This window comes from Salvelinus alpinus, chromosome 23, assembly GCF_045679555.1.
Source record: "Salvelinus alpinus chromosome 23, SLU_Salpinus.1, whole genome shotgun sequence".
Taxonomy (NCBI): Eukaryota; Metazoa; Chordata; class Actinopteri; order Salmoniformes; family Salmonidae; genus Salvelinus; species Salvelinus alpinus.
Window position 1 is genome coordinate 39098606 of NC_092108.1, and position 23349 is coordinate 39121954.

General features: G+C 44.2%; 1 protein-coding gene across 2 annotated transcripts in view; it reads left to right on the plus strand.

Moving 5' to 3' along the window:
• Positions 1 to 22938, plus strand: part of LOC139550944 (protein FAM110B-like) — a 49679-nt gene extending 26741 nt beyond the window's left edge. The window contains exons 2-3 of one of the 2 annotated variants that reach the window (XM_071362238.1): positions 11557 to 11653; positions 20188 to 22938. In XM_071362238.1, coding sequence (XP_071218339.1) covers positions 20577 to 21824 — 1248 coding nt within the window. In that variant the 5' untranslated portion in view covers positions 11557 to 11653; positions 20188 to 20576 and the 3' untranslated portion in view covers positions 21825 to 22938. The remainder of the gene's footprint in view (positions 1 to 11556; positions 11654 to 20187) is intronic. The other variant, XM_071362239.1, reaches the window with a different exon arrangement.
• Positions 22939 to 23349: the final 411 nt, after the last annotated feature.

Sequence of the window (23349 nt, forward strand, 5' to 3'; positions counted from 1 at the left end):
GGAAAACGCTACAGAAGTTTACCAACACATTGCCTGTGCTACCGGTCCATCACAAACTATCGACCATTGCTACTCTCGCTTCCGGGATGGCTACAAGGCCCTCCCCCGCCCTCTCTTCGGTAAATCAGAAGGCAGAAACTCAAACAGGAAGTACTTAATTGTTAATTTTTAAAAATGTAACCTTTACTTAACTAGGCAAGTCAGCTAACAACAAATTCTTATTTACAATTATGGCCTAACGTGCCAGTGTGAACAGTGGGTTAACTGCCTTGTTCAGGGGCAGAACGACAGATTTTTACTCACTCCTCCAATACCTCTTATACAGTCTGGAGGTGTGTTTTGGGTCAGTGTTCTGTTGAAAAACATATGATAGTCCAACTAAGTGCAAACCAGATGGGATGGCGTATCGCTGCAGAATGCTGTGGTAGCCATGCTGGTTAAGTGTGCCTTGAATTCTAAATAAATCACTGACAGTGTCACCAGCAAAGCACCCCCACACCATCACACCACCTCCTCCATGCTTTACGGTGGGAACCACACATGCGGAGATCATCTGTTCACCTACTCTGCGTCTCACAAAGACACGGCGGTTGGAACCAAAAATCTCACATTTGGACAGGTTTCCACCGGTCTAATGTCCATTGCTCGTGTTTCTTGGCCCAAGCAAGACACTCTTTCTTATTGGTGTCCTTTAGTAGTGGTTTCTTGAACTCCGTGAAGCATTTATTTGGGCTGCAATCTGAGGTGCAGTTTCCTGTGGCGGTCGTCATGAGAGCCAGTTTCATCATAGCGCTTGATGGTTTTTGCGACTGCTCTAGAAGAAACTTTCAAAGTTCTTAAATGTTCCTGATTGACTGACCTTCATATCTTAAAGTAATGATGGACTGTTGTTTCTCTTTGCTTATTTGAGCTGTTCTTGGCATAATATGGACTTGGTCTTTTACCAAATAGGGCTATCTTCTGTATACCACCCCTACCTTGTCACAGAACAACTGATTGTCTCAAACGCGTTAATCAAATATATTTAGATTTGTTTAACACTTTTTTGGTTACCACATGATTCCATGTGTTTTTTCATAGTTTTGATGTCTTCACTATTATTCTACAATGTAAAAAATTAAGAAAAACCCTTGAATGAGTAGGTGTGTCCAAACTTTTGACTGGTACTGTACTGATTGTACAAAACATTACGAACAGCCTTCCTAATATTGAGTTGCACTCCCTATTTTTACCCTCAGAACAGCCTCAATTCGTCTGGGCATGGACTCAAGGTGTCAAAAGCGTTCCTCAGAGATGCTGGACCATGTTGACTCCAATGCTTCCCACAGTTTTGTCAAGTTGGCCGGATGTCCTTTGGTTGTTTATTATTTTTATATATTTTTTGTTTTACCTTTATTTAGCTTGGCAAGTCAGTTAAGAACAAATTCTTATTTACAATGACGGCCTACCCTGGAAAACCCGGACGACGCTGGGCCAATTTTTGCGCCGCCTTATGGGACTCCCAACGGCCGGATGTGATACAGCCTGGATTATATCACATTTACAATAGTATTCAGACCCTTTGCTATGAGACCAAAATTGAGTTCAGGTGCATCCTGTTTCCATTGATCATCCTTGAGATGTTTCTACAACGTGATTGGAGTCCACCTTTGGTAAATTCAATTGATTGGACATGATTTGGAAAGGCACACACCTGTCTGTATATGGTCCCACAGTTGACAGTGCATGTCAGAGCAAAAACCAAGCCATGAGGTTGAAAGGTACCAAAAAATGTCTGCAGCATTGAAGGTCCACAAGAACACAGTGGCCTCCATCATTCTTAAATGGAAGAAGTTTGGACTCTTTCTAGAGTTTGCCGCCTGGCCAACCTGAACAGACGCTTGGTATTGCACGTGGTGATCTTAGGCTTGTGTGCGGCTGCTCGGCTATGGAAACCCATTTCATGAAGCTCCCTGAAGCCGCTTCGAGGCAGTTTGGAACTCTGTAGTGTGTGTTGCAAACTAATACATATGATTTTTACGCGCTTCAGTGGTCCCGTTCTGTACGCTTGTGTAGCCTACCATTTCGCGGCTGAGCCGTTGTTGCTCCTATACGTTTCCACTTCACAATAACAGCACTTACAGTTGACCGGGGCAGCTCTAGCAGGGCAGAAATTTGACCAACTGACTTGTTGGAAAGGTGGCCTCCTATGACGGTGCCACGTTGAAAGTCACGGATCTCTTCAGTAAGGCCATTTTACTGCCAATGTTTGTCTATGGAGATTGCATGGCTGTGAGCTTGATTTTATCCATCTATTAGCAACAGGTGTGGCTGAAATGGCCGAATCTACTAAATTGAAGGAGTGTCCACATACTTTTGTGTGTATGTATGTATGTATGTAAGTATATATATATATATATATATATGTGTGTGTGCAGTGTAAACACTAATAAAATGACCAGTGTTCCATGTCTATGTACATAGGGCAGAAGCCTCTAAGGTGCAGGGTTGAGTAACCGGGTGGTAGCCGGCTAGTGACAGTGACCAACCCCCTGTGTTTAGGATCAGCATAATGGAGTTTTTTGTTGTTGCCTATCTTCATCACCTGGGGGTGGCCCGTCATTAAGTCCAGGACACAGTTGCACAGGGCGGGGTTCAGACCCAGGGCCCGGAGCTTAATGATGAGCATGGAGGGTACTAATGTGTTGAAGGCTGCTCTGTAGTCAATGAACAGCAGTCTTGCATAGGTATTCTTCTTTTCCAGGTGGCTTGGGCAGTGTGCAGTGCAATGGCGATTGTGTCATCCATGGATCTATTGGGGCAGTAACTGGACTATTTGTACTTGACCATATTCCCAGTGACTTTACCGCGCTTTCAGTTTTGGAGCGAATGCTGCCGTCCATGGTTTTTGGTTTGGATAGGGAACAACATCCCCTATACACTTTCTGATTAACTCAGTTACTGTGTCAGTGTATACGTTGATGTTATTCTCAGAGGCAACCCGGAACATATCCCAGTCTGTGTGATCAAAACAATCTTGAAGCATGGATTCCGATTTGGTCAGACCAGCGTTGAACAGTCCTTACCACGGGTACTTGGGGCTGCAGGTAGCCTAGTGGTTACCTGCCGAAAGGTTACTGGATAGAATCCCCGGGCTGACAAGGTAAAAATCTGTCGTTCTGCCCCTGAACAAGGCAGTTAACCCACTGTTCACGTTAGGCCATAATTGTAAATAAGAATTTGTTGTTAGCTGACTTGCCTAGTTAAGTAAAGGTTACATTTTTAAAAATTAACAATTAAGTACTTCCTGTTTGAGTTTCTGCCTTCTGATTTACCGAAGAGAGGGCGGGGGAGGGCCTTGTAGCCATCCCGGAAGCGAGAGTAGCAATGGTCGATAGTTTGTGATGGACCGGTAGCACAGGCAATGTGTTGGTAAACTTCTGTAGCGTTTTCCTCAGATTTGCTTTATTAAAGTCCCCAGCTACAATAAATGCGGACTCAGGATTTGCGGTTTCCAGTTTGCATAAAGTCCAGTGTAGTTCCTTGAGAGCCGTCATGGGATCAGCTTGAGGGGGAATATACACGGCTGTGATGACGACCTAAGAGTATTCTCTCTGTAGGTAATGCGGTCGGCATTTGATTGTTAGGTATTGTAGGTCGGGTGAACGAACGGACTTGAGTTCCTGTACGTTAGCATAATCACACCATGAGTCACAATCACACCTCCGCCTTTCTTTTTCCCGGAGAGTTCTTTATTCCTGTATGCACAATGTAATGAAGACCCAGCTGGCTATATGAATGGGGACAGTATATCCGGAGAAAGCCATGATTCCGTGAAACCGAGTATGTTACAGTCCCTGGCCCTCTGGAAGGAGATCCTCGCCCTGAGCTCGTCTACTTTATTGGGATTGAATATTAGCGAGCAATATACTTGGAAGAGGTGAATGGTTTGCATGCCTCCTGAGTCAGACTAAAAGTTGTACCATCTAAACCGCTGTGAAATATATTTTCCATAACCAAAAATATTGTATTTTCAGCTGTTTGAAGCTTGTCTACAAAACTAAAAGTAAAATACGCAAAAACGAAACATAACGGGAAGCATAGAAATAGTGCAGATAGAACATATCTACTGTTTTTTAGACTTGCTCTTAATCAGAGTGACAAATCTATAACTCACATTTCTATGTGAATTTGGTCGGGTCGCCCAAAAAGGCTTTTAGGGCAGTAAACAATTAATTACAATGACCGGAATCCGTTGTGCCTACAGCTGCCTGTTCTCATCGGTTCGTGCCTGTGTGGAGCCTTCAGACAGACAAGGAGAGCAAGCGTGATAGACACGATGGATAGAGAGCAGTTGCTTAGGTATCTCTACCCGACAATACATCTAATTGATTGATTTTTGTTATTCAGCAGGCTTAAAAGTATGCCTTATCAACTTTGAAGAACCACTGAAATAGTGATTTAGTCAGACAGCTCTGCAGAACAGGCAGCTGCTAGCTAGCAGAGATGAGATGATGACTTTAAGAAATTAAATAAAGTCATAAATAATAATTAAAGGAATATACACAACTGAAATATTTTATTAAAATATAAGCACGCAGTAATGAGCAGTCACTACCATCATGGGGCTTTTATTGTTTTCTTCTGTGTTAGACAATGAGTTGTTTTAAATATTTTGGCAATTGAATGTTCCCAATATTTGGCTTTGTAATAATTGCAAGGTCATATTTCATTATGTATTTTATTGAAATCAAAAACCTTGGTAAATTGTTTTTAACCGAATCGACCTCAAACAGCACTAATTCAAAACAATATTAATGACTGGAGATTTGGTGCCTATTCAAACTCCATTTTCCACGTTTTGATCAAACTCCATTCTCCCTTTTCATCAAAACCATGAAAAAGAGCAATCTATCAAATCCAACCACTATCGTACTCAAACTGTTCCCTAATTCAAAACACAGGATTCAGGGATAAATTGTTCAGTGTCGTCGATCAGCCTGAAAACCGTATCTGTTTGCCTCTTCGTCTAAACACCTTAAAAAGTAGTTGTGATTTAACATTCCTTCGGAGATCCTAAGCAGCCCTCATTCCTGTCTCACAGTTCACACCCTCTCCTGCCAAACCCTGAAGTACTGTAGCTAGCTAGGCCTAGCGCTGCTGGCCAAAGGAGCATCATCCCAGATGTTCCTTCCTTGCTACAGTGCTACAGTGTTTTTCCACTCTACACCGAGGCCAACAGGCAGCTACCAGGAAAGCAGCAAGGTAGCAGCATGCTTCTGCAGAAGAAGAAGACAAAGAACAAAGACCCAAACATTCTCCTGGTGTATTTAGGCTAATGTCAGAACAGAGGACAAACACCAGTGGACTAAGTTTGTCACTCACTGGTGATGAGGATGACATTTTTCCACTGTTAGACACTGAGGCTGGTTGGAAGTTCTCCTTTTAGCCAGCCGAGTTCTCTTGCATTTGGGATGCATTTGCTTTCATCTGAGACAGTGTTCTATCTATGGCTGGGAAGGCTTTCCTGTCAATCTGTACCGTAAACTGGTATGTGTACCGTAAGCTGGTATCGCTGACAGAGCAATACACTGATCGCCCACTGAGTCAAGAAGAAGGGATTCTCAAACACGCCCACCTTTCTGCAGCTGCTGGTGTTAGTAAACAAACAGATAGGAAAGCTGTTATGAACAGAGTAGAATGCTACTGATCTAAGTTAGTTCTGCGTTTGGTTAGTATTTGATCAGGTAGGCCTACTATCTTCTACCTTTTTAGAGTTTAGAACAGGGAACAGAGGAAGCCAATGATTCTGTGGAGCCATACGGTGCATGTAGTGCAACCTCCTTTGTTCCAGAACACTAAACACCTGACTCAACTAGTTGTGGTTTTGAACGACTTCTGTCAAGACCATGAATAGTTGAATCAGGTGCTTAGGTGCTACCGTGAAACCAAAAACTTGAATTTCCAAAAGGATCACTGCCTTGCTCGGTTCTAAACAGTCATAAGTCACAGTAACCTTTAGCCTACATTGTCTAATTGTACACTGAAAAATCATTACGGCCTAGATTAAGCGATCACATAGGCCTGCTGGTTAGGGAAGGGTCAGTGTAGGCCTAACCACCTGAATGGCAGACCCTCCGACAACTAGGCTTACTGTTGTGTGTAGCTAAACAGCAGAGTCAAAGTAGTTAAAGTTAAACTGTAACCTATCAGATGGAGTGCCCCAAGGGTGAGTCCTAGGGCCATTTTCATTATCCCCACTGCTAAAAGTCATGGTCTTTCTATAATGTTTGGGGATACAGATCCCGGACCTGCTTTTCTACATCAAGGACATTATTCAGCTACCTTATTTCTCCCATGACTCCCACTGTCCTACTTATATCCGATGGAGGATGAGGAGGTGTTTTTGTGGAGGTGGGGTCAAGAAGGAGAGGGGAGGGCTACTCTCCTCTCTGTTTTCCTCCTGTTCTCTGTGGCCATAATTAACACCACCGACACACACAGCATTCTGGGAGATGTTAGGGATGGGGGTGAGGTGGGGTGAGATGTAGTCAGGCGGGTTAGCGACTCAAGGTGAGGCAGCGTGTGTGTGGGGGCGTCTGCCAGGAACCCTGTTTATAAATAGCCCTGCCTACACTGCTGCATCGTGGGATGCTGAGGCAAATTGTGTGGAGGCTGTGCTCTTTGCAGTGTGTGAGATAATCTGCTGTTTCTTATGAGGGAAGAAGAACAGATATTATGAGGCTATGCCACCATACTGTTACAAAACAGAACAGATTTGAAAAAGCTTTAGCCTAATTTAATTTGCATCAAAATTGAAAAAGTATTTCTTATTTGGCTTATTTGTGAACAAAATAGCCCATACCGCTATTTTACTCTCTTGATTTAATTGTATTCTCTCAAAAGTCCTCCATGTGGAACTAAAGTAAAATAAGTTATGAATAATTATAAACTAGGTGGTTCGAGCCTGAATGCTGATTGGCTGACAGCCGGGGTATAACAGACTGTATACCACGGGTATGACATAACATGTATTTTTACTGCTCTAGTTGTGTTGGTAACCAGTTTATAATAGCAATAAAGCATCTCTGGATTTTGTGGTATATGGCCAATATACCACGGTTAAGGGCTGTTCTTTAGCACGACGCAACGCGGAGTGCCTGAATACAGCACTTAGCCATGGTATCCCTGCTTCTTGACTCAGTGGGGGATCAGTGTATTGCTCTGTCAGAGATACCAGCTCCACCCCCTCGTGCCTTATTGCTTAATTAGAATATACCATTGTAAAATATTACATATATTTTTGAATTGCAAATACTAACTTCAAAATAAGTTCTAACATACAGTAACAGTCAAAGGTTTGGACACACCTACTCATTCAAGGGTTTTTCTTTATTTGTACTATTTTCTACATAGTTGATGTATTCACTATTATTCTACAATGTAATATCACAAAGTTTGATCTCTGCGTGTCTGGTTCCCACCATGAAGCATGGAGGAGGTGTGGGGGTGCTTTGCTGGTGACACTGCCAGTGATTTTGGGGGTGCTTTGCTGGTGACACTGTCAGTGATTTATTTAGAATTCAAGGCACACTTAACCTTGATGGCTACCACAGCACTCTGCAGCGATACGCCATCCCATCTGGTTTGCTCTTAGTGGGACTATCATTTGTATTTCAAAATGACAATGACCCAACACACCTCTAGGCTGTGTAAGGGCTATTTGACCAAGATGGAGAGTGATGGAGTGCTGCATCAGATGACCTGGCCTCCACAATCATCTGACCTCAACCCAATTGAGATGGTTTGGGATGAGTTGGACAGCAGAGTGAAGGAAAAGCAGCCAACAAGTGCTCAGCATATGTGGGAACTCCTTTAAGACTGTTGAAAAAGCATTCCAGGTGAAGATGGTTGAGAGAAGGCCAAGTGTGTGCAAAGCTGTCATCAAGGCAAAGGGTGACTACTTTGAAGAATCTCAAATATATTTTGTTTCGTTTAACACTTTTTTGGTTATTACATGATTCCATATGTGTTATTTCATAGTTTTGATGTCTTCACTATTATTCTACAATGTAGAAAATAGTAAAAATAAAGAAAAATCCTGGAATGAGTAAGTGTCCAAACTTTTGACTGGTACTGTATATACAGTGCATTCGGAAGGTATTCAGACCTCTAGACTTTTTCCACATTTTGTTACGTTACAGACTTATTCTAAGATGGATTAAATGGTTTTTCCCCCTCATCAATCTACACACATAATGACAAAGCAAAAACAGTTGTTTTTTAAAATGTTGCAAATGTATATAAATGTAAGTATTCAGACTCTTTACTCAGTATTTTGTAGAAGCACCTTTGGCAGCGATTACAACCTTGAGTCTTCTTGGGTATGACGCTACAGGCTTGGCACACCTGTATTTGGGGAATGTCTCCCATTCTTCTCTGCAGATCCTCTCAAGCTCTGTCAGGTTGGATGAGGAGCGTCGCTGCACAGCTATTTTCAGGTCTCTCCAGAGATGTTTGATGGGATTCAAGTCCGGGCTCTGGCTGAATGCCAAGACGTGACGCTTGGCATTCAGGCCTAAGAGTTAATCTTGTTTCTCATTGTCTTAAGAGTCTTTAGGTGCCTTTTGGCAAACTCCAAGCAGGCTGTCATGTGCCTTTTTACTGAGGAGTGGCTTCCGTCTGGCCACTACCATAAAGGCCTGATTGGTGGAGTGCTGCAGCGGTGGTTGTCCTTGTGGAATGCCTCTCCTATTTCCACAGAGGAACTCTGGAGCTCTGTCAGAGTGATCATCAGGTTCTTGGTCACCTCCCTGACCAAGGTTCTTGTCCCCCGATTGCTCAGTTTGGCTGGGCGGCCAGCTCCAGGAAGAGTCTTGGTGGTTCCAAACTGCTTCCAAGAAGGATGAAGGCCACTGTGTTCTTGGGGACCTTCAATGCTGCAGAATTGTTTTGTACCCTTCCCCACATTTGTGCCTCAACACAATTCTGTCTTGGAGCTCTACGGACAATCCCTTCGACCCAATGTCTTGGTTTTTGCTCTGACATGCCCTGTCAACTGTGGGACCTTATATAGACTGGTGTGTGCCTTTCCAATTCATGTCCAATCAATTGAATTTACCACAGGTGGACTCCAATCAAGTTGTAGATACATCTCAAGAGTGATCTATGGAAACAGGATGCACCTGAGCTCAATTTTGACGGTCTGAATAGTTATGTAAATAAGGTACCTATTTTTTTTATAAATTGCAAACATTTCTAAATCCCTGTTTTTGGTTTGTCATTATGGGGTATTGTGTGGAGATTGAGGAATTTGTTTAATTTAATACATTTTAGAATAAGTCTAACGTAACAAAATATGGAAAAACTCAAGGGGTGTGATTTACTTTCCGAATGCATTGTATACTATATGTGTATACACACTGCATATCAAGTTGCACCCATCCTAATATTGAGTTACACCCATGCTGGCCCATGTTGATGGCCCATGTTGACTCCAATGCTTCCCACAGTTGTGTGAAGTTAGCTGGATGTCCTTTGGGTGGTGGAGCCCGTTGGGGAGTTGCAGCGATGAGACAAGATTGAAAAAGGGGGTAAACAACAAAAAACTCCAGCGTTGCAGTTCTTGACACACTCAAACCGGTGCGCCTGGCACCTACTACTATAACCTGTTCAAAGGCACTTAAATATTTTCTCTTGCCCATTCACCCTCTGAATGGGACACACACAATCCATGTCTCAGTTGTCTCGAGGCTTAGAAATCCTTCTTTAACCTGTCTCCTCCCCTTCATCTACACTGATGGATTTAACAGGTGACATCAATAAGGGATCATAGCTTTCACCTGGTCAGTCTGTCATGGAAAGAGCAGGTGTTCTTAATGTTTTGTACACTTAATGAATAGAGCCATGTCATCATGGAATGCTCTGCCACCAGAGGTTACTCAGGCAAAAAGCAAGTTTAGCTTTAAAAAACAGATAAACATATTGTATCAGAGCGCCTCTCATCTTTCTAAAGATCAAATCAAATTCTAATTTTATTTGTCACATACACATGGTTAGCAGATGTTAATGCGAGTGTAGCGAAATGCTAGATCTAATTTAACTGCACTGTATATAAGAATATGAATATTTATATACGATTATTTGTAAATAGTATTTTTGTTGTCTCTTGGCGTCTTTTCAATATATAACTCTTATTTGTTTTTCTTGTTTATAATTGTTCTGTACGTTGTTCATGTATTTGAACGTTTTATGTGGACCCCAGGAAGAGTAGCAACTGGCTGTGCAGTAGCTAATGGGGATCCTAATAAACAGAACTATGCTGTGACTGTTTCACTCAATGTTCCAGATGTAGATTCTCAAGAGTAGAGCACTAAGTACACAGTGTACTCTTTCACAGGCTATGTCTCCTCTCTTCCAGCGGGGAAAGCAACTGAAGTCCTTGAGGGCCTCATTGCTTGGTGCTAGCCCACTTTTTTTTGCTCCAGCCCAGCACACTAGTTCCCCTGTTTTTCTGCAGTGCAGAACGATTGTGATTTCAGATAAATAATCTCTATTTTTATAGACCTGTGATTGAGGCCTAACACTCAGCTTTGAAATGTGACAGGCATTTCAGAATGTCACACGCACGCCATAGCACCAATCCACAACATTCCCTGTGAAAATGTGTTGTCTAACTTGATTTCTGAAATGCCTCTGAGAGAGTGGAGATTTTCGTCTTCCTTTTGGAGTTTGATGTATCTCTGTGTCCCCTGCATCTAGACAGCTTGCAGCGCTCGTGTCTGATCGGTCTGCACAAGTGCTGCTCACACAGCGAGAGCATCTGCATCTAGGAGAGTGGTTGATGGACTATGTCACTGAACCTGACTAGACTGTGTTGAGAAAATGAAGACACATTAGTTGTATATCACAGAGTTTCCAAACCCAGAGGCGCAACTTCGCAAGACTTCCGGGAACGCTTGCGAAACAGACCAAAACAGACCAGGTTAGAGAAGCCAGTGAGAGAAGTGAAACGTTCCTTTAGTTGTTCATTTTCTTAACCTAGATTCCAGGCAATGTCTTAAGTAGTTGAACATGTTATTACTCCAACCTCTTGGAAGTGACAAACTGACACGTTTTCATTTTCGTCAAAAACAAGGTTATATGGAAGGAGTGGCTTTGATTTGACGGCCTACACATGCGCAGGTTGGCGCGAGACGACTGTTAGACCCGATGACATGTTTCTGCGCATGAACGCAGCTGGCCATCTTCACCATGACATCACCTACAAGCGTGACCAGGGATTTCTATTGGAGAAGCAGTTTCTTCCGATCTTCATATTGTCTTTGGTTGTACCCATAGACCTATGAGTTTCTTGGATTTCGTTAGTGATAGTTTACTCCAAGTTTGTACGTTGATTTTTCAGACCTCATGGTCTAATGACATGAGTCCATGTCCCACACCATCTGTTGTATAGCCTAAATGAAAAACTATTCTACTACTTGCTGTTTAGAGCTGGAGTATGTCTCTAGTACTATATAGCCGATATGTATCACCTAGAGTGGTTCCTGATCTAACCAGACTTATGTGTTATCGCAGCCGTTTCCCCTGCTGACAACCTGCAGCGGTTGGAGGACAAGGAGGACTCAGAGTTGGCCAATGGACCAGAGTCTGCCCACACCTGAGCTCTGAACAGGTGAGCCCCATCATCATCTCCGTGTCCATCCATGCCTACACACCTGATTCAACTGAGTCTAGCCAGCCGGTCTGCCAGCCCCTGCTGGTATGCGGCTGCAGCAGCCTCCTGAGTCGCAGCACCAGCCTCCCTCAAACTAGACTACTTCATCTTAGTCAGTCTATTGGACCAGATCTATCAATTACAAAATAATCTTTGTGTAGGGCAGACACAATATAAACTACCTTTTGTGATTTGGTAGGCTTGTTAGGGCTAGGCCTATATTACTATATAGCCTATCTACAGTGCAGTCTGCTTCCTAGTGCTGATTAGGCTATGCTCTGTACAGCAGCTATAAAACAGGTTGTTAATTAGTGTGACTTGGAGAGTGTATTCATGCAGTAGAAGACCTAGCATGTCCGCTGATCTTGACGATATTGGGATGGGACTTGCACAGACACTCTTACTGACAGTTGTGGCTGCTTCGCGTTGTGTATTGTTGTCGCCACCTCCTTGCCCTTTGTGCTGCTGCCATGTTGTTGTCATGTGTTGCTACCATGATATGTTGTTGTCTTCGGTCTCTCTTTATGTAGTGTTGTGGTGTCTCTCTTGTCGAGATGTGTGTTTTGTCCTATATTATAATTTAAAAAAAATCCCAGGCCCCGTCCCCGCAGGAGGCCTTTTTGTCTTTTGGTAGGCCGTCATTGTAAATAAGAATTAGTTCTTAACTGACTTGCCTAGTTAAATAAAGGTTAAATAAAATAATTGTGTTCAAATTAGTCTGTCTTTATGGCTTAAAATCAGTATGGATAAGCAATGGACTATCTAGGCTATCGACTCCATTACACGCTCTTACAACGTGGTGAGTGATAGAATACGATATCGCTCAATGCTTTTCCAGAAGAGTGGTCCGTCATAACCAACGCAGAATTAGCCAACAGTGGCAGTAAAGTTTCAGCAATGCACTGTTTGATTCCATTAGCCTTACACCGACTAGTCTCTGCATTCACCCAGACCAGTTTGAGTAAATAAACATTACTGCTGGCGTGAATAAAGCTGTGGAAGGTGATGTGCTGGCAGCATTGTAAAGAAGTGTCTGTGCTGAACAAACTGTCCCAAAACAGCCTCTTCCCCTGCCATCCCATTAGCAATATCTGTCAGCAGCCGTTAGGCCTGATGTCCTGATACTGGAGACCTACAGGGTGTGTCGGCTTTGGTTTTACACTCCTAGAAAAAAGGGTTCCAAAGGGGTTCTTCAGCTGTCCCCATATGAGAACCCTTTTTGGTTCCATGTTGAACTCTATTTGGGTTCCATGTAGGACCCTCTGTGGAAAGGGTTCTACGTGGAACCAAAAAGGGTTCTTCAAGGGGTTCTCCTATGGGGAAAGCCAAAGAACCCTTTTAGGTTCTAGATAGAAATAAAGGTGCTAAGAGTGTAGCCCACCATTAACACAGCTGATGAATCTAATCAAGGACTTGTTGACATTATGCATGCTATATAAAGCCTTTGTAAGTTAGTTTTAAAGTGGGACCAAGCCTCAACACCCTGTGGGACTAGGAGTGACAATGTTATCCATCAACTTGGTGTAGTACACAGTATTGTTGACGATAGTCTCACTACTTTGCCACATGAGACTCAGTTTAAATTGGGTCACCGCGTGTGGTGTGGGTGTGTGCGCGTATGTGTTATTCCCATAGAGACTATGGTGCGTGTGTATTTGTCTCTCTCTCTCTGTCATTCTCTCAGTCTCTCTAGGAAACCCTGTCTGTCTACCCTTTACATCTGTTTGCCTCGGACCACAGATGATTCATTCATAGCTTTACCTCCTTCTGTACCATCTACATCGATTATCTCAACATCCAAAAGAAGTAACATAGGACTGTGCTAGTAGTCGTATCAGCACAAATATGCTTTAATGGAAAAACTGGCACATTTCGCAGAACGTTTTTAGCCTGCATTCTCCCCGTTCTTCCAAAGAGCATCACATTTAACGGACTGAGACTCCTCTATTTGCTAAAAATAGCAGACGGCCTGAAACAGTCTTTTCCTGTTGTAAGATTTATCTGAAATTCTAAACAGTTTTCAGACTGGATGGTTGAACGTTTATTTACGCTGCGGGGACGGCCAAGATGTAACGGGATAGCTGCAGTGCACAAGAACAACAGATCTATTACAGATCTATTTTAGTGTCTGTTGGCCGAAGACACAAAGTCTTGGCTGCCGTCAATATCTCCTCAGAGCGATAGAGATCATCCAAAGCCTTGTATTGAGATTGAAAAGTATTGACAGTTCATAACCGTCACTGCAATATTTTGGGGGAAATAAAGCAATTTTCTATTCTACCCACAAAAATCTACCATAGACCCCCCCCCCCCCCCAATCCCCCATTCCTAAAGCACCTTTCTGGGCCTGGAGCCAAGAAATAACAACCCTCCCCCTTTACAAAAACAGTCCCCCTTAACCTCACTGAGATGAGAAATCCGGGAATGACAGTTCTGTTTCCTGTGGTAACAACATCTGCATGTGAACTTCAAATAGAGAAGTTGTAGATGGATTGAACCATGTTCCGAGAACCACACACAGAGGTGATGGGGGATGGGGTCTTACCTCTCTCAGGAGTCCAGTGAAGCAGTGCCAGCACATATTCAGTAAAACCCGATATCTGGACGAAGGCTTGCATAAATCTGTAAACATTTTGGGGAAATAAGAACACATGTTTTGGGTCACAGGGTGTATTTTGCATTAAAGTGAATTGAAATGACTTTAAAATGACATGATAATCTGGCCTGTATTTTGGCCCACAATCTCCGCTGTCTGTTGCCGATTTGTGTACAAGACATTGACAGATGGTTAGGGTTCCGGACCCTATTAAAATTCAACCACCAGTTGAATGACTCAACACAGAGACTGTCATTATGTGGGGGTAGGGCTGGGCGGTATACCGTATTTTATGAATGCACACACATTGTGATATTGTTGTATGGTGGTATTGAACATTTTGTGTTGTGGATATGTGGTGGTGTAGGGATGTTATATGATGTACTGTTTTATCTTTAGCTCATTCAGTGCAAACATAGTTCACTGTTTTATAGGTAATGTGGGTGCTTTGGTGTGTTTGGACCCCAGGAAGAGCTAATGGGGATCCTTAATAAATACAAAATATACGGGTATTGATGCACGGACCGGTTTGGGTTTTTACTTTACCTTCTATAATGGTATTTGAATGTTTGGTTTGTTAAATGTGATATGCCGTGTGCAACGTCTATTTCAATAGTTTACTCCGCTACTTGAATCATCTCTCTCTGCTCTCTCTCCATGCCTTTTTTCCACACGAGCTAGCCCCGCCCCGTCACTCAAGGAGCACATTTGTTGTTGCTCGACCATGAGACACTTGCATTCAGTCTGCATGGTCAGTGCAGCACATGCAACAATGTTGATGACAATGATGCTGTTTCCATTTTGCTTCTTAATATAAATCCACTAGCGTTCTATAATTACACCATTAGTTTGTGTTTCTTATATCTGCAAACAGCTATTTTGTCTTTTGTTAGCAAGTTGTGGCTAAGTCATGCTCGCTAGCTAGCAAATAAATCTACTGAGTCAGAGCAAACGTAGCTAGCTATACAGCCTGATACCAGTAACGGTGTAGGCTTAAATCAGCATGTTTGTGCAACAGTATCTTCTAAATCAAAGAGGAATTGGAAATGCATGAATATGTTAGCTACATGGAGTAGCTAAGAGAAAACATTTAATATCGACAAAGATTATAGGGTCCCCTAGGAAACACTGACCAACACTTTGGTTACTACCCTGTCACAGTAACTCCTCCCTGGCATTTTCATTTGTTGTCATGTCAAACAATACTGTATTCAAAGTAACCACTAATATTCTAACTATAGAATTAGAATAATCATTATTTTTCCATGATTCCAACAGTTCACCCAAGTGTTTTGACCTAAATCACAAGTCAAATCGCAATTGCAACATTTAGTTAAAAATAAGGCCTAGATTGTTTGCCAATATCGTGCAGCCCTACTTGGCAGTGTGGAAATTATCTCAAATGAGTGCAGGAAATGCAAACATTTATGAAAATGCTGAAAAATATTTTTTGGTTGAGGTTTAATTAAACAGTATAAAACAATCAGAATGCAGAGAGACCTATTAACTTATATTATTAAAAACATAATAGATTTGCAAACATCTGAGTCTTGAGAATTAGTGATAGCAAAACATCTGTCTAAGCCCCTTGCGCCTTAAAGCTGACTATGTTTTATTATCAAGCCAAAGTGAATTAGGAAGGTGCTTTAGCTCGTTGCAGTATAATTGAGTAGCCTAGTAGTAACATTGTGTACTTCACTGTAGTCTGCATCCACCAGGCCACGCTTGCTTTGAAATTAGTTAGGATTTTGCATTCAGTACTTCCCTGTGCATGATGCATTAGTCCTGCAGCTATACTGGATGAAAGTCTTATTCCGTCTCACTTCGTCACAACAATAACATGATTTAACTGAACATGGGCCTCTAGCCATATAAGTCCAGTCATTCCATAATGCCTGACTGCATAGTACGTAACACCCTCTCGTATGACCGTCATGTGTTTGGGGCTGTTTGGGGCAAAAAGAGAAAAGGATTGTCTCCCAGAACCAGAAATGGATTTGACCTCTCAGCTTATGTGGGTTTTTTCTATTGGCCTTTAATTTATTTTCAAGGAGGAGAATGGAATGTTAGGCTGATGCGGTTCTGAGAATGAAGGAATCCGTTGGGTCGAACATTCTGAGCATACCGCTGTTATGGATGTGGTCGTTTTGGTCAAAGGACACTATGCATCTCTGTGTTGCTCTATCATAATACGATCTATGGAGAATATAGGTCTGTTATAGAGATGGCCTATTAGGGAGAAAGACAGGGCACATGGTATTAATTAGGGGGAATCGGCATCTTCAAACATAGGAAGAAGGGGAGAGAGCGGTTTGTGTGCACGCGTCATGTTTGTGTGTGGACTTACCTGATATAGGTACTTTTGCTTTGATTACCTGAATCATGACTGTAGGTAACTGACTGAAAACAATTGTCATACATTCTCCATTCTCTAGGAGCTGATTGAATGCCTGAAGGAAAGGTACTGAACTCTGTGATGACATCATGCATACACTGTACAGTACATACAATACAAATTCACTCACCCCCCCCCCCCCCCCCCCCCCCCCACTAAACAAGGGGAGTGTTGCAGGGCAGGCAGGGGACAAAAGCCCACCACAGCTGGTAAGGGGTAAGAGGTTAAAACCTCTATGTGATCGGTGTCCCTATACCGGGACGGATGAGCTAACGTGCGCTAATGTGATTAGCATGACATTGTAAGTAACGGCAAACTTTCCAGGACATAGACATGTCTTATTCCATTGGGACGGGAGGTAGCCTAGTAATTAGAGCGTTGGGCCAATAACCGAAAGGTTGCTAGATTGAATCCCCGAGCTGACAAGGGTAAATATCTGTCGTTCTGCCCCTGAACAAGGCAGTTAACCCACTGTTCCTAGGCTGTCATTGTAAATAAGATTTTTTTCTTAACTGACTAGCCTGGTTAAATAAAAAAAATGTATGGGCAGAAAGCTTAAATTATTGTTAAAAACTGCACTGTCCAATTTACAGTAGCTATTACAGTGAAGAAAATACCATGCTATTGTTTGAGGAGAGCGTACAACAACAACAAAAAACTTGACTGGTTTGATACATTCACCTCTGAAGGTGAATTAATGAACTTCAGTAATCTTGCTCTGATTTGTCATCCTGAGGGTCCCAGAGATAAAATGTAGCATAGTTTTTGTTTGATAAAATATTTTTTTATATTCAAATGTAGGAACTGGGTTCTACAGTATGAACCCCTGCTGTCTCTGGCTCCACACCCACCCTGCCCGGCCATCTAGATGTGTGAAAGTTAGTGTATAAGCTAATGATTCATGTATGACATTCCTGGGAGTGTGTAAACTTAAATTTAGTATTACCATATCATGTTTGTATGTTCTCTATAGTTATGCACTTGAGTTAGTTTCTATAGTTATGTTCTCTATAGTTATGCACATTGCAAAATGTATCAATGGACCAATTCGGCACATTTGGTCAGACTTGATACAAAATATTGTCCAGTATTGCAGCGCTTGGCCAACATCTAAATTCCGCCTAAACTGCAATATTCTATTATGGCCTTTCTCTCTCTTTCCCAAAGACAGAACCAAAACATTATAGAAAACGCATATTTTTTGTTTGTATTATCTTTTACCAGACCTGTGTTATATTCTACTACATTAATTTCACATTTCCACAAATGTCAAAGTGTTTCCTTTCAAATGGTATCAAGCATATGCATATCCTTGCTTCAGGTCCTGAGCTACAGGCAGTTATGACATTTTAGAGGATTTTTTTTTTTAAAGGCCCCGATCCTATTAAGACTAGCCTAGTAGTCAAGGGGGAGGATCATAGTCATTTGGTATATTGGGTAGAGGAGAGCCTGGCTTCATTCACTGTTATTACTGTGTATAGTGCTGTCTCTGACCCCCTCCTGTTCCTTAATTACAGTATGGTGGAGTGTGTGTGTGTGTGTGTGTGTGTGTGTGACTGCAGACAGTGTGGTGGCAGATTGCAGCCTCATTCTATGGGCCCTGCCACCAACCCACCCCCTTCTAATGAGAGATCAGTTGCCTGTTGTCCTGCTGTTTTACATGGTCCTCTGTCTCCCGTAACATTCATAGGTAATAGTTATATATGCCTCTCTTGTGTTTACATTATAATATAGGCTATCTACAGGGTCCTGTAGATCTAAGGTCTAACCATGACCTTAACTATAGTAAAGACCTTGAGGAAATTGAGCCTGGCAGTGTTTCTGTTCATTCAGACGTCCTGCTATGTGTTTTCATATAGCCGGGTTTGAGGCCCCTGAATCTGTATCCGGGGCTAACCAAACAAATGTCTTTCATTGAAACGGATTTGATTGAAAAAAATGTAGGTGGGGGCAATGGGCCTATGGGCAAGGCAGGCCGCCTTGCCTAATTTGGTTTATTACCTGGAGTGTCTTACCGTTAGATGATGAAATTGGGTCCCTACGGTTACCCCGTGGCCAATGGCGTGTCTCGGCTGGAGCTGGGACTCTGTGTCGTTGCTGGATTGAGTTTTGCAAAATGGACTCTCCAGGCCTCTAACAATATACTTATATTTCTAAATAGAGGGATGCGGGTCTTTGAGTGGTTGACGGGTCAGGATATAAGCTGTAGTGGTGTGTTTCTACACCGCACGACGGGTGGGAATTGGGAGTGAGTATTGGATGATCTAAATCTAGTCTGGGGCTATAGTCCCTTCCCACCCCCGTCCCGTTTGTGGATTATTTTGGTTATGAGAAAACAACATGTGTAATCACAGTGATTCGGCTGGGTAAAATCAGAGAGATTGGATTCAGGCATTTCTATGAAAAAATAATTGCTGATATGATGGGGTGGGGATAGTCAAGTTTACAGATTGCGATTACATTATGTTGTAGTTTATGCAGTAACAAACCTGTTAATTTCAGTGATTTTGAGACAATAATAGTCAAAAGGTGCCTCGGTTAGTTGAAGTCGTCGTCGTCGTCGTCCCCAAATGGTTACATTCGCCCTGGTCCAAGTCCCCATCACACCATCAGTTTACAAACAAGTCCCAGGCAGGGTGAAACGTACAGGTTGCGCCTTTGAAATGAACTCATTAATCTACTCTTTAGTAAGCCAGACATTAGGGCCACCACCAGCCATGTGTTTTACGTTTTACTGAATCAGTCCAGGCGTCTGCCCCGCATCGCCCCAGACTCCCTCCCTCCCCCTCAGTAATGTATGACGTGTCGCAGGCAGCGCAACCACACACTCGCGCGCGCACACACACAGTGGGGCCATAAAACTGCTTTGTCACTGCAATTTCCCTGTCCATTGGCCGGCACACAAACAGCCCTGTCCCTGATGCCACTGTAATTACTTTTATTTATGATCCCCCCCCACCCCCCCCAACAGCCTTGAGGTTCTTCGGTCTACATTTCACTCTGCACCCTATATTTCACTCTGCACTTTCTCGATCTCTCTTCTGTCTCTCATTCCTTTTCTCTGCCATTCTGTTCCTGTGTCTGATCTCACTCTCGTAGTCCCTTCTCTCTCTGGCTCTGTGGTGGGGGGAAAAACACACCACTGGCGGCTGTGTCAGCACTTTCTCGTGTGTGTGTGTATCTGAGGGAGAGCTGGAATAATCGCACTCCTCACTTTGACAGACAATGAGGTTCTTCATAACACTTGCGATGTTAGAGCAGAATGCAGGGAAAAGACATGGCTAACTGTATGCTTTTCTACTCAGCCTTCCTCCTTTTCACTAGGAACATATTTCCCTGTGTTTAAGTGTGTTTGCGTCTGCATGTGTTCCTATAGGTGTGTGTCTATATAGTGTGCCCCTCAACAGTCAAGTACATGCATGTGTCCCAGTTCTTCATGTTGTTGCTATGACCGTGATGTCACCTGATCCCCTAATGCGATTGGTCTCTTTTTTGTTTCAGATCTGCTGCCTCCAGTCGTGGGCGAACAAAGGAGGTGAGACGAGGTTGTTCCTTCCCACAATCCTACACCCCTGGGCCTACTGATCCGGACCACTGCCCCTGCACTCGCTCTGCCTGTCCCTTCTCCCCACTCTGCCTCTCTCCTCTTGTTTCTCTCTCTCTGTCGCTCCACCCTGGGGCAGGCAGGCTGTGGGGCAGTAGGAGCAGGGCAGCAGTAGGGGCTGATTGATGCTCTGTGGGGATGAGACCTGGCTATTGAAGGCCAGTGGAGACGGCCCCCATTCTCCGCTCGCCTGGCTTCATGTGCGTGCCTGCAGGCTGCCCTACGCGCAGCAGCAGAGCCACCCCCCGCGTCAGCCACCACGGCGGCCATCCCGAGCCACCCAGACATGCCCACCGAGACCCTGACACCGCTGGCAGATAGCAAGCCCCCCGGCCACGGGGCGGCCTTTGCCTCCACCGTCCCCCTGCGCATACTCAACAAAGGGCCCGACTACTTCCGGCGCCAGGTGGAGCCCAACCCTAAGCGGCTGAGCGCTGTGGAGCGGCTGGAGGCGGACAAGTCGAAGTACGTCAAGAGCCAGGAGGTCATCAACGCCAAGCAGGAGCCTGTTAAGCCCCCGCTGCTAGCAAAGCCGCCTGTCTGCCCTGCCGTGGCTAAGAGAGGGGCGAATGGGGGCGGTGGTGGTGGGGTGGACCTCAAGGCATCCAACAACAACTCCAAGTCAGACACGTGCACCACCACCAGCAAACGGGAGAACCTCAACCTGGAGATCCTTAAGAACCTCCTGAACAGCTCCGGCTCGACCTCTGAGGGCCACGCTAAGAGCGCTACTCTAAAGCCCGGGGCCAGGAGCTGGGCCCCCCACCGCTCCATCCCCACCACAACGGACTGCTCTGAGCCCACCAGCCTCTGTTCCTTCTCCGAGTCCCTCAAGGTGCCTCCCCCTGTACCCGGCCGACGGAGCCCACAGGGGGGCAACCTGAACCTCAGCCGCCGCCTGCTGGAGGAGCGGGGCGAGGGTGACCGCTCACCCCTCCACACCTCCCACAGCTCCTCCGACATCCGCAGGCTATGCAACGGTAAGTCTCTAAGGGCGGCCCGAAGTAGCAGCAGCTCCGCACCTCCCTTACCCCCCAAGCCCAGCCCCAAAGTCCTTGCCCCCCTCTGCGACAACGCCCCCCAGGCCCCTGAGAGCGAGGCCACCACCACGCCGCCCTCCTCTGCCGCCCCAGCTGAGCAGTTGGAGCTAGCGCTGGGGAGCTCTGTGGCCCGCCGGCCGTCCCTGCATCGCTCCAAGTCGGACCTGAGCGACCGTTACGCACGAGCCGGCGCCGACGTGGAGCGCTTCTTTAACTACTGTGGGCTGGACCCCGAGGAGCTGGAGAGTGTGGGCATAGAGAGCTTCGCCCGTGCCAACTCCGACATCATCTCCCTCAACTTCCGCAGCGCCAGCATGATCAGCTCGGACTGCGACCAATCACGGCACAGCAACGAGGACATGACGGACGAGGAGGAAGATGCAAGCGAACGCGTGCCTTACGGGATCTCGGCCGTAGAACGCAACGCCCGCGTCATCAAATGGCTGTACAGCATCAAACAGGCACGCGAGTCACAGAAAGTATCTCATGTCTAAGAGAGGGAAGAAACATACAAAAAAATATATACTACCAATGCAATGAAGGTCTTTGGACACTTGCGCACTGAATCTCTCTGAATGTCAAGGTATTGATCTGGCAAGGCGCCAGTGGATGGCTCTTGCGGTCGCTTTCGCGTTCAGTGTTTGTTGTCCTCTGAATCTGCATGACTCCTTCCACCCAACCCGCCAGTGCGGCCTCCAGCTAAAGCAGCAGGTTTAGGAAAAAATTGCCTTTTTCAAGATGGCTGCCGTTCAGTGCCGTCTCTTCGAGTAGTGCAGCTCTCTCTCATCGTTTTGCTTTCTCTGTTTAGACCAGCATTATGATGCCAGCTCTTTTTAGGTGTGTCTTCTTAATGTCCTTTCGTTCTGAACAACACTAAGCCTGGAAGCCATACGGGTGTGAATGCAGCGCTTCAGTGTGTAACCAGTCTTTAGTCTAATAATTCTCTCTGATGCATCTGAGCTTTGTGTGTGAAAAAAAACTCCCCTGAAAAAAGGACTGTGGAAGCATGGTACAGTCCAAACCTGCCTCACCCCTTTGGTACCAGGAGAGTTTGTTTGGTACATTCCAGACTCAGACCCTGCCCCCTTCCTGGGGAAACCCCAGCTTAACCCCTCTCTCAGCATTACTATGGCGATAACGTTCAGGCAGCATCATGAAACCATTCAGCATTACGTGGTTTTTGCTTCTGTTTAGTTTGTTGTCCATAATGTTCTTTTTGACAGTTGGATTTTGTGGTACTGGCTTTTCTTTAAGATGTGTGTAAATGCTGTAAGAAAATGTATATACATTTTTTTATTTTTATTATTGATTATTGTCAGAGGGCGCCTGTCAAGCTAACTTACTACATTGTTCAATCTTCTCTCTGGGCTTGACTGTGAGACTGCGTCAAACCCTGTTCACGATCAAATGTGTATGACGTTGTTATGACGGCATACATGGTTCAGTATATGGGAGTTGGAACTGTTACAGTACTTAAAAATTAAGGCAATTAATTGTTTTCAATGTTAGTTATTCTGCATTATTTCAATAAATGGCTTGTTTTTCCATCTGCCATCTACGTCGAAAAATGTGAGTATTATTTCATTAAAATTATATTTGATGAGGAAACACTGAGCTCTGTTCATTTTCTGTACTACAATACTTATGGTTACTGCGTTACCGTTACATCACCCATCTAACCGCTGGAGGATCAGAAGAATACCCATGTGAGTGTAGTCTGTTGATGTTAGCTCATAGATCATAGGTCACCAATATCACCTTCCTTGTGCGGTCCTATAAAGCGAAAAGCTGTCAAGATGTATTTTCCATGCTTCTATGTATCGCTCCACAGACTACAATGAACCTGAGCTAGTATGTAAAACTGAAAAAGAGTCTGTTGACAGTTACTCCTATCCACTGTTCATGTTCCAGGTTTAAAAGGCTGTGGGATATGTCAGGAGAGTGATTCATTGTGGGTAATGCAGTTTCTTTATGTCAATTGTTACTCTCCGAGCTCAGAGACGAAGTGATCTAATCTAA